General features: G+C 40.9%; 2 protein-coding genes and 1 long non-coding RNA gene across 3 annotated transcripts; all 3 read left to right on the top strand.

The window, feature by feature from the left end:
- On the top strand, window positions 1-1,239 carry LOC310927641. The gene is made up of 3 exons (XR_014592826.1): window positions 1-21; window positions 906-968; window positions 1,050-1,239. It is a non-coding gene; the product is annotated as an uncharacterized lncRNA (long non-coding RNA).
- Window positions 1,240-1,715: 476 nt separating this feature from the next.
- On the top strand, window positions 1,716-4,670 carry LOC310927416 (uncharacterized protein; the record flags this gene model as incomplete). Its single annotated transcript, XM_083889710.1, has 5 exons — window positions 1,716-1,907; window positions 2,436-2,589; window positions 3,590-3,652; window positions 3,734-3,951; window positions 4,423-4,670. The coding sequence occupies 5 exons, from the start codon at window positions 1,716-1,718 to the stop codon at window positions 4,603-4,605; spliced, it is 810 nt and encodes a 269-aa protein (XP_083745836.1). The 3' UTR covers window positions 4,606-4,670.
- A 1,436-nt stretch (window positions 4,671-6,106) lies between these two features.
- nhp2 (NHP2 ribonucleoprotein homolog (yeast)) lies at window positions 6,107-9,378 on the top strand. The gene is made up of 4 exons (XM_083888895.1): window positions 6,107-6,362; window positions 7,156-7,225; window positions 7,305-7,410; window positions 7,591-9,378. The coding sequence occupies exons 1-4, from the start codon at window positions 6,194-6,196 to the stop codon at window positions 7,714-7,716; spliced, it is 471 nt and encodes a 156-aa protein (XP_083745021.1). The 5' UTR covers window positions 6,107-6,193; the 3' UTR covers window positions 7,717-9,378.
- Window positions 9,379-10,976: the final 1,598 nt, after the last annotated feature.

The raw sequence follows: 10,976 nt of genomic DNA, 5'->3' as shown, positions 1-10,976 counted from the left end.
GAAGCTGTGAGGCACTTGCAGGTTTGGTCGTCTTTGTTTTCTGCGTGTGTGTGGGGGGGGGTGTGTGTGTGTGTGTGTGTGTGTGTGTGTGTGTGTGTGTGTGTGTGTGTGTGTGTGTGTGTGTGTGTTTAGACTTTAGTTATTGTTAACATGGTGATTTTGTGATATAGATATCAAACTTTTCTTCTTTTCTTCCGTGTTTCACTCAGTGTGTGTGTGTATGTGTGTGTGTGTGTGTGTGTGTGTGTGTGTGTGTGTGTGTGTGTGTGTGTGTGTGTGTGTGTGTGTGTGTGTGTGTGTGTGTGTGTGTGTGTGTGTGTGTGTGTGTGTGTGTGTGTGGTGCGTGCGGGTGGCTCAGATTACCTTCTGTGTTTCCGTGATTACATAATCAACACTGTGTGAATGTGTGTGTCTTAGTCGTTTGGTTAGTCGTATTGATTCAGTTAGTTTGTTAGCCAGTTAGTTAGTAGTTTTAATTCAGTTAGTTAATTGGTTGGTTAGTAGTTTTGATTCAGTTATTTAGTTTGTTAGTCAGTGAGTTAGTAGTTTTAATCCAGTTAGTTAGTTGGTTAGTTAGTTTTAATTCGGTTAGTTAGTAGTTTTGATTCAGTTAGTTGGATAGTCAGTTAGTAGTTTTGATTTAGTCAGTAGTTATTTATTTAGCTAGTCAGTTAGTTAGTAGTTTCGATTCAGTTATTTAGTTACTCAGTTAGTTAGTTGTTTGATTCAGTTAGTTAGTTGGTTAGTAGTTTTGATTCAGTTAGTTTGTCTGTTAGTTAGTTAGTTAGTAGTTTTGATTCAGTTATTTGGTTAGTCAGTTAGTCAGTAGTTTTGATTTAGTTATTTAGTCAGTTAGTTAGCCACACATCTTACCTGTTAACTGCAGCTTCCTTTTCCTGTTTCAGGTTCTTTGATCCGAGTGTTCATCAGTCACGTGACTCTGTCAACAACAACAACAACAACAACAGGTCAGAGGTCGTGTCCATGTCACAGTGATCAAAGTGTTGTTCTCTTTTTTCATCTCTTCTTCTTCTTCTTCTTCTTCACAGCGATGACTCTGGTACAGTACTCAGCAGAGGGCGTCCCACTGAAGGACCAGAAGTACAGTCAGATCCAGGAGCTCCAGCCTGGATCTCCTGGAGTCCTGGAGTCCACCACGGTGAACATCTCCCCGGAGCCTCAAGACCACGTCGTCTGGTCCCTCGCCAATTTTTTCTACGCAAACTTCTGTTGTCTGGGACTGGCAGCTTTAATTTGCTCCATCAAGGTGAGGCCGAGCTTTTCAGAATAAAAGTCTCCGTTTCTGTTCATCCACACTAACACACAACCATAAGGTTTTCTTTTTGTCCATTCTAAAAGGAAACCACCCAGTTTTCAAAATAAAAGTCTTAAGTTTCTTTTTGTCCATTCTAAAAAAAAAATAGTTTTCAGTTTTCTGTTTATCCATCCTAAAAAAATCCAGTTTTCAAAATAAAAGTCTTAGTTTCTGTTTATCCATCCTAAAAAAAATCCAGTTTTCAAAATAAAAGTCTTACGTTTCTTTTTGTCCATTCCAAAAAACACCCAGTTTTCAAAATAAAAGTCTCAGTTTCTGTTGTCCATTCTAAAAAATATCCAGTTTACAAAATAAAAGTCTTAGTTTCTGTTCATCCACACTAAAAGACAACCATGCATTTTTCCAAATCAAAGTCCCACTTCCTTCCAAACACCAAACGATGACCATGAATCCTTCCTTCCAGGCCCGAGACAAGAAGAGACGTGGAGACTTGGCTGCTGCTCGACAACACGGCTCCAAAGCCTTCATCATCAACACCGTGATCGCAGTCCTCATCTGTGTCTTCATCATCACATCCATTGTCGTCTACTTCTATAATCCAATGTATTCTTATGCTGTTGCTGGATACCTGGTACGCAAACTGTAAAGCAGTGGCGTTGGTTCCCGCAGTGGCGTCTTTTCTCTGCTGACGCTCTGTGTATTGACGTGTCAATAAAAGCCTCTTTTTCACAAACTGTCAGCGATTGAGTTTCCTGGTTCCATCGCCGCACACACTCCACTTTATTTTAACCACTTTTCTGAGCAAGGTCACAAAGGTCAACAGAGGCCAAATGAGGGCAAAGATATCGATATGTTCACGTCTTTATCTTCACTGTTAGACAGACTTCTGTAAACCACTCACTCTCCCACACCAAAGCCCATAGAGTAAACCAGTGATTTTAACATCACAGAGACACAGGAGTTCACAGGAGTTGTTGATCCACTGCTGCCTCCATCACTAACTTACATTGTCTGATTTTGTTTAATTCGGCTTTTAAAATATTTACTTTAGAAAAACTCTGGTCCACACAAGGGAGAAGAAGACATCCTCAAAAAGGACAAACAGTGACATCTCCACTGTATCTGTTTGTCTCTCATGATAAACTGCTCTGCTGGGAAGACGCTGAAGTGGAATTCCAGAGAAGCAAAAACAAAAGAAGATTTCCCAGAAGAGACGTCCTCCGTCCACCTCCTTAGAGACAGAGACGTCCTCTTCCTCTCAGAGACGTCCTCCTATCACACAGGCTGCATCAGAAGCTGTGAGGCACTTGCAGGTTTGGTCGTCTTTGTTTTCTGTGTGTGTGTGTGTGTGTGTGTGTGTGTGTGTGTGTGTGTGTGTGTGTGTGTGTGTGTGTGTGTGTGTGTGTGTGTGTGTGTGTGTGTGTGTGTGTGTTTAGACTTTAGTTATTGTTAACATGGTGATTTTGTGATATGGATATCAAACTTTTCTTCTTTTCTTCCCTATGTTTCACTCAGTGTGTGTGTGTATGTGTGTGTGTGTGTGTGTGTGTGTGTGTGTGTGTGTGTGTGTGTGTGTGTGTGTGTGTGTGTGTGTGTGTGTGTGTGTGTGTGTGTGTGTGTTTAGACTTTAGTTATTGTTAACATGGTGATTTTGTGATATGGATATCAAACTTTTCTTCTTTTCTTCCCTATGTTTCACTCAGTGTGTGTGTGTATGTGTGTGTGTGTGTGTGTGTGTGTGTGTGTGTGTGTGTGTGTGTGTGTGTGTGTGTGTGTGTGTGTGTGTGTGTGTGTGTGTGTGTGTGTGTGTGTGTGTGTGGTGCGTGCGGGTGGCTCAGATTACCTTCTGTGTTTCCGTGATTACATAATCAACACTGTGTGAATGTGTGTGTCTTAGTCGTTTGGTTAGTCGTATTGATTCAGTTATTTAGTTTGTTAGTCAGTGAGTTAGTAGTTTTAATCCAGTTAGTTAGTTGGTTAGTTAGTTTTAATTCGGTTAGTTAGTAGTTTTGATTCAGTTAGTTGGATAGTCAGTTAGTAGTTTTGATTTAGTCAGTAGTTATTTATTTAGCTAGTCAGTTAGTTAGTAGTTTCGATTCAGTTATTTAGTTACTCAGTTAGTTAGTTGTTTGATTCAGTTAGTTAGTTGGTTAGTAGTTTTGATTCAGTTAGTTTGTCTGTTAGTTAGTTAGTTAGTAGTTTTGATTCAGTTATTTGGTTAGTCAGTTAGTCAGTAGTTTTGATTCAGTTATTTAGTCAGTTAGTTAGCCACACATCTTACCTGTTAACTGCAGCTTCCTTTTCCTGTTTCAGGTTCTTTGATCCGAGTGTTCATCAGTCACGTGACTCTGTCAACAACAACAACAACAACAACAGGTCAGAGGTCGTGTCCATGTCACAGTGATCAAAGTGTTGTTCTCTTTTTTCATCTCTTCTTCTTCTTCTTCTTCTTCACAGCGATGACTCTGGTACAGTACTCAGCAGAGGGCGTCCCACTGAAGGACCAGAAGTACAGTCAGATCCAGGAGCTCCAGCCTGGATCTCCTGGAGTCCTGGAGTCCACCACGGTGAACATCTCCCCGGAGCCTCAAGACCACGTCGTCTGGTCCCTCGCCAATTTTTTCTACGCAAACTTCTGTTGTCTGGGACTGGCAGCTTTAATTTGCTCCATCAAGGTGAGGCCGAGCTTTTCAGAATAAAAGTCTCCGTTTCTGTTCATCCACACTAACACACAACCATAAGGTTTTCTTTTTGTCCATTCTAAAAGGAAACCACCCAGTTTTCAAAATAAAAGTCTTAAGTTTCTTTTTGTCCATTCTAAAAAAAAATAGTTTTCAGTTTTCTGTTTATCCATCCTAAAAAAATCCAGTTTTCAAAATAAAAGTCTTAGTTTCTGTTTATCCATCCTAAAAAAAATCCAGTTTTCAAAATAAAAGTCTTACGTTTCTTTTTGTTCATTCCAAAAAACACCCAGTTTTCAAAATAAAAGTCTCAGTTTCTGTTGTCCATTCTAAAAAATATCCAGTTTACAAAATAAAAGTCTTAGTTTCTGTTCATCCACACTAAAAGACAACCATGCATTTTTCCAAATCAAAGTCCCACTTCCTTCCAAACACCAAACGATGACCATGAATCCTTCCTTCCAGGCCCGAGACGAGAAGAGACGTGGAGACTTGGCTGCTGCTCGACAACACGGCTCCAAAGCCTTCATCATCAACACCGTGATCGCAGTCCTCATCTGTGTCTTCATCATCACATCCATTGTCGTCTACTTCTATAATCCAATGTATTCTTATGCTGTTGCTGGATACCTGGTACGCAAACTGTAAAGCAGTGGCGTTGGTTCCCGCAGTGGCGTCTTTTCTCTGCTGACGCTCTGTGTATTGACGTGTCAATAAAAGCCTCTTTTTCACAAACTGTCAGCGATTGAGTTTCCTGGTTCCATCGCCGCACACACTCCACTTTATTTTAACCACTTTTCTGAGCAAGGTCACAAAGGTCAACAGAGGCCAAATGAGGGCAAAGATATCGATATGTTCACGTCTTTATCTTCACTGTTAGACAGACTTCTGTAAACCACTCACTCTCCTTCACCAAAGCCCGTAGAGAAAACCAGTGATTTTAACATCACAGCACACAGGAGTTCACAGGAGTTGTTGATCCACCGCTGCCTCCATCACTAACTTACAATGACTGATTTTAGTGAATTTGGCTTTTAAAATAATTACTTTAGACTTAACTCAGTGACACAAAGTGACCACACGAGGCAGCAGAGGACCAGCAGCTCCTGTGTCCCTGTGAGCAAAAATCACTGGTTTTCTCTATGGGCTTTGGTGTGGGAGAGTGAGTCCATTGTTCATTCTAAAAAACACCCAGTTTTCAAAATAAAAGTCTTTGTTTCTGTTTGTCCATTCTATTAAAAAAACACCCAGTTTTCAAAATTAAAGTCTTGGTTTCTCTTCATCCACACGAAAGGAAACCACCCAGTTTTCAAAATAAATGTCTACAATTTCTTTTTGTCCACTCTATAAAAAACATCCAGTTTTCAAAATAATTGTATTAGTTTCTGTTGTCCATTGTAAAAAAAAAAAAACACCCAGTTCTCAAAATAAAAGTCTTAAGTTTATTTTTGTCCATTCTAAAAAAAGCATCCAATTTTCAAAATAAAAGTCTTAAGTTTCTTTTAGTCCACTCTAAGAAAAAACACCAGGTTTCCAAAATAATAGTATAAGTTTCTGTTTCTCCATTCTAAAAAAAAACATCCAGTTTTCAAAGTAAGTCATGAGTTTTAATGAAACTCTCCCACACCAAAGTCTATAGAGTAAACCAGTGATTTTAACATCACAGAGACACAGGAGTTCACAGGAGTTGTTGATCCACTTCTGCCTCCATCACTAACTTACAATGACTGATTTTAGTGAATTCGGCTTTTAAAATATTTAATTTAGACTTAACTCAGTGACACAAAGTGACCACACGAGGCAGCAGAGGACCAGCAGCTCCTGTGTCCCTGTGAGCTAAAATCACTGGTTTTATCTGTGGACTTTGTTGTGGGAGAGTGAGTGGTTTATAAACCTCAGTTCATGATATATATGTGTGTGTGTCTGTGTCATGTTCTGTGTGTATTTCTATCATAAACAACTCTCTTTTTTTTCTTTATTTTCATGTTATTTGTCATTATTGGGAAAAACACGTGTTTTGTCTTTGGCATGGGATTTTATTTTGAAAGGGGGGGCCCGGATGCTCTCACCCTCTCGGGCCGCTGGGGGGCGCTGGCTGTCGTGTTTCAAACGTGACGGAAATCGAAGAAGAAGAAGAAGAAGCAGCCCCCAAACACGTGTGGTTTCTTCGCTGCTGTTCGCTCTGACGATAAACGACGATCGATTGTCGACTGTGATCGAACTCACTGATCAGAAAATGACGAAAGTGAAGAAGGAGAAAGTTTCCGCGGAGGAGGCGGAAGAGGCCGCTGCTGGAGCCGGAAACGAGAGGTCGTACCAGGAGCTGATCGCTCACGTGAACCCGGTGTCTCAGCCGCTGGCCTCCAGGAAACTCAGCAAGAAGCTTTACAAGTGTGTGAAGAAAGGTAAGAGACTGACGAACCCCCTTAAAAAACTGAAAAAGTTCATCGCGTGTTTTCTCGCGTTCAGCAGCGGCGGAGCTCGACAAACGCGACACATTCTGAATGCGTGGACTCCGCTGATGAATTCGGCGCAAGTCGTGTCCCTGTAATGTTAAAGTTAAGTCTGCAGTACAGGTTTTCGTCTCACGGTGGCAGCACAGGGAAACGTGAGCGTGGAGTCGGTGTTTGTTTGGGGCGGAATTTCATTTGAAAAAGCCTCGATTTTATTTTCTGGTGCTCGACATCGCGTGGTGAAAACGTTTCAGCTCGTCACGTGATGTTTTCTCAGGGTCACGTGACTCTGACGTGTCATTCGGCTTTCATTATAGATATAATATATAGATATATATATTATATAGATATATATATGTAACTATATATCCTCAGACAGCAGCTCTGCAAGAAATAAAAGTCTGAATTTCTTTTGTCATTCTAAAAAAACATCCAGTTTTCAAAATAAAAGTTTTAGTTTCTGTTGTCCATTTTTTTTTAAATCCACTTTTCAAAATAAAATTCTCAATTTCTGTAGTCCATTCTAAAAAAAAATATCCAGTTTTCAAAATAATAGTTTGTTTCTGTAGTCCATTCTAAAAAAAAAAATCCTATTTTCAAAATAAAAGTCTTAGTTTCTGTTCGTCCATTCTAAAAAAAAACCATCCAGTTTTTCAAAATAAAGGTTTCGGTTTCTGTTCTCGGATGCATTGCGGCGTGTTTTGCTAACTAGGTCTGGTTTTTGTGATGTTTTCGCTGAATCCAGCTGCGAAAGTGAAGAACATCCGACGAGGAGTGAAGGACGTTCAGAAGTTCATCAACAAAGGAGAGAAAGGGTGAGTTGTTGTTTTGTGCAGGACACGTGTTCACATGACGTAAACCGCGTGAGATAACTGTGTGTGTGTGTGTGTGCAGGATCGTGGTTCTGGCCGGAGACACGCTGCCCATCGACGTCTACTGTCACCTGCCAATCATGTGCGAGGACAGGAGCCTGCCGTACGCCTACATCCCTTCAAAAGTGGTGAGTCAGGGCCGCACTCTTATTGTGAAAAAACACACAGGAAGTGACGAGGGGGGGCTTGAATTCAGAGGGAGAGAGAGAGAGAGTGAGTGAGTGAGGACGGGTGTGTGTGAGACGACGGACGTGAGTGTGTGAGGACCGACTTCCATGTCTCTAAAGTGTCTCCATGTCTGTCCTCAGGACCTTGGTTCTTCTGCAGGTTCTAAACGTCCGACGTGCGTCATCCTGATCAAACCTCACGCCGATTATCAGGACGCCTACGACGAGTGTGTGGACGAAGTGTCTGCTCTGCCCAAACCAGTCTGAGACGCTGCGGCCAATCAGGGAGCGGCTCTGGGCTCTGAGGTTGCCGCCCACATTTTAAACGAACAGTCCGGCCCATTTAAAGCAGCTCTCCTCCCGTTTCTTGTCAGAAGCTCCGCCTCCATCCACTCGTGTATAGAGTGGGTGGAGTAAGGCTAACGGTGTCCCTCTGTGGGCGGTCTTTTTGTTAAGCTAGGCCTCTGTATGTTTTTTCTTTGTGCTATGCTAGGCTAACACTTTCTCTCTTTTGATCAGCTAGGTTAGCACATTCTCTCCAGCCTTTGTGCTAAGCTAGGCTAACACCTTTCCTCTGTGTCTTTGTGCTATGCTAGGCTAACATTTTCTCTCTTTTTGTTAAGCTTGGGAAACACATTCTCCCTCAGCCTTTGTGCTAAGCTGGGCTAACACTTTCTCTCTTTTGAGCAGCAAGGTTAGCACATTCTCTCCCACCCTTTGTGTTAAGCTAGTCTAACACTTTCTCTCTTTTTGTTAAGCGAGGCTAACATTCTCTCTCAGCCTTTGTGCTAAGCTAGGCTAACACATTCTCTCTCAGCCTTTCTGCTTACCTAGGCTAACACATTCTCTCTCAGCCTTTGTGCTAAGCTAGGCTAACACTTTCTCTCTTTTTGTTAAGCTTAGCAAACACATTCTCCCTCAGCATTTGTGCTAAGCTGGGCTAACACTTTCTCTCTTTTGATCAGTAAGGTTAGCACATTCTCTCTCAGCCTTTGTGCTAAGCTAGGCTAACACATTCTCTCTCAGCCTTTCTGCTTACCTAGGCTAACACATTCTCTCTCAGCCTTTGTGCTAAGCTAGGCTAACACTTTCTCTCTTTTTGTTAAGCTTAGCAAACACATTCTCCCTCAGCATTTGTGCTAAGCTGGGCTAACACTTTCTCTCTTTTGATCAGTAAGGTTAGCACATTCTCTCCCACCCTTTGTGTTAAGCTAGTCTAACACTTTCTCTCTTTTTGTTAAGCGAGGCTAACATTCTCTCTCAGCCTTTGTGCTAAGCTAGGCTAACACATTCTCTCTCAGCCTTTCTGCTTACCTAGGCTAACACATTCTCTCTCAGCCTTTGTGCTAAGCTAGGCTAACACTTTCTCTCTTTTTGTTAAGCTTAGCAAACACATTCTCCCTCAGCATTTGTGCTAAGCTGGGCTAACACTTTCTCTCTTTTGATCAGTAAGGTTAGCACATTCTCTCCCACACTTTGTGCTAAGCTAGGCTAACACTTCTCTCTTAGTCTTTGTGCTAAGCTAGGGTAACACATTCTGTCTCAGACTTTGTGCTTACCTCGGCTATCACATTCTCTCTTAGCCTTTGTGCTAAGCTAGGCTAACACATTCTCTCTCGGTCTTTGTGCTAACCTAGGCTAACACCTTTTCCCCTGTTCTTATGCTAAGCTAGGCAAACAGTCATGAAGAGCAGAGGATGACATTTTCTAAAAACAACAAAGAAAACACAAATATTTCCATTTGCGTTTGTTGCTTTGAGACGGACGAATGTTTGTCTCCAGAGGACGAATCAGAGACTGTCACCCATGAAGACAGTTTTTTCTACGACTCGTACTTTTATTTTTATTGTGTTAAAAACTGTAAAACTGTGTTCAAACGAGTTCATGATGAATATTGTTTGTTTTTAATTAAAGAAAACGTTGAAAAGACTCTTTTTTCTGTTTTTTTTTGTGAATTTTCTCTGACATTATATAAAAAGCCGCTCAATAATACACGTTTATTTAAAAGAACAAAGTCACAGCTGGGAATCAGAGGAAACTTCAAATATGGATCAAAATGATCAATAATCCTTAGGTTAGATGTCATTTAAAAGAACGGCCACCAGAGGGCTCACTAACCCACATCTCTTCTGTTTTGGATGAACTTTGTCAAATATTAAATGTTATATATTTGAATTTATCAGAATAAAAACTAAAGGTTTCATTCAGAACCTTCCTCTCCCTGACCACCAGGTGGCAGCACAGCACATGTTTTCATAACATTATTTGAAGCATTTTTTTTATTATTTCTTTGTTTTTCATAAAAGCATCAATAATTTCAGTTTAAATAATAAAAAAAACACCACTCTTATTTCTCAAAGTAAACCTAATGTTGTAATACCTGTGAAAAGCACCAGGGGGCATTAGAACCACTAACGCTAAATACTCAACTCCTGTGTGTACTACGAGTTACATTAGTTAATGTTAAGTAATATTAAGTTAAAATTAACTAATGACCTAATAATTAACTAATATTGAATCGGTATCCAACCTTTAACTAATCAACTAATAATTTTTAGATTTTTGTTAACTCATCATTAACTAGTGTTGAGTTAATGGCACGGTTATTAACCAAGTAATAGTTAGCTGATTGTGGTTAACCAGTAACTGCTAACCTGATGATTATTGGTTCATTGGTACTTGAACCTATAGTAATGATTAGGAGTGATTAACCACTCATGAGTTAGTGGTTAACCAATGTTTAGTTAACCATTAACTAATGATCCTCAAAGGTTAATTTAAATGTTTTTAGAGGTCGTGAGGATCTGTGGTTTCAGTGTAACGGACACGACCAGAGACATACGGGTCGTCTTCATGAACGCTGTCAGGATACCTGCATGACACACACATACACACACACACACACACAGACTGTTAAACGGCTCACACTGTCATTTAAAGTGATTCAGTGAAAACACAAGAGAGAAAAAACACACACTTTAACCAAACCTCATAGAGAAAACCAGTGATTTTAGCTCACAGGGACACAGGAGCTGCTGGTCCTCTGCTGCCTCGTGTGGTCACTTTGTGTCACTGAGTTAAGTCTAAGTAAATATTTTAAAAGCTGAATTCACTCAAATCAGTCATTGTAAGTTAGTGATGGAGGCAGCAGTGGATCAACAACTCCTGGGAACTCCTGTGTGCTGTGATGTTAAAATCACTGGTTTTCTCTATGGACTTTGGTGTGGGAGAGTGAGTGACTTTGGTGTGAGAGAGGGAGTGGTTTATAAACGTCAGTTTCCTGTTGGGACAGCGTCGTTGTTGAGACGTGGTGGAGTGTTGAGTCCGTGTCTCAGCAGCAGGGGGCGATCACACACACACTCACTGCTCCTTTAAAGACGACACACACACACTGATTGTTTTTCCTGCGTCAGTTTGTCTCGCGGAAAATGACGTTTATTTTAAACTTTATTTGAGGTGTGTTTACTGCTGCAGGCCACATACACTTCCTCTGTGTGTGTGTGTGTGTGTGTGTGTGTGTGTGTGTG

The sequence above is a fragment of the Microchirus variegatus genome (genome assembly GCF_963457635.1).
Source record: "Microchirus variegatus genome assembly, chromosome: 5".
In the NCBI taxonomy this organism is placed as follows: Eukaryota; Metazoa; Chordata; class Actinopteri; order Pleuronectiformes; family Soleidae; genus Microchirus; species Microchirus variegatus.
The sequence above is the reverse complement of the archived record's forward strand: the minus strand, read 5'-3'. Positions and strand labels throughout refer to the sequence as shown.

What these genes read in the sequence shown, in the direction of transcription:
- nhp2 (XM_083888895.1), top strand. Translation starts at nt 6,194, where the DNA reads ATGACGAAAGTGAAGAAGGAGAAAGTTTCCGCGGAGGAGGCGGAAGAG. An exon ending in ATCAACAAAGGAGAGAAAGG is followed by an intron (nt 7,226 to 7,304) that starts GTGAGTTGTTGT and finishes GTGTGTGTGCAG; the next exon opens with GATCGTGGTTCTGGCCGGAG. An exon ending in CCTACATCCCTTCAAAAGTG is followed by an intron (nt 7,411 to 7,590) that starts GTGAGTCAGGGC and finishes GTCTGTCCTCAG; the next exon opens with GACCTTGGTTCTTCTGCAGG.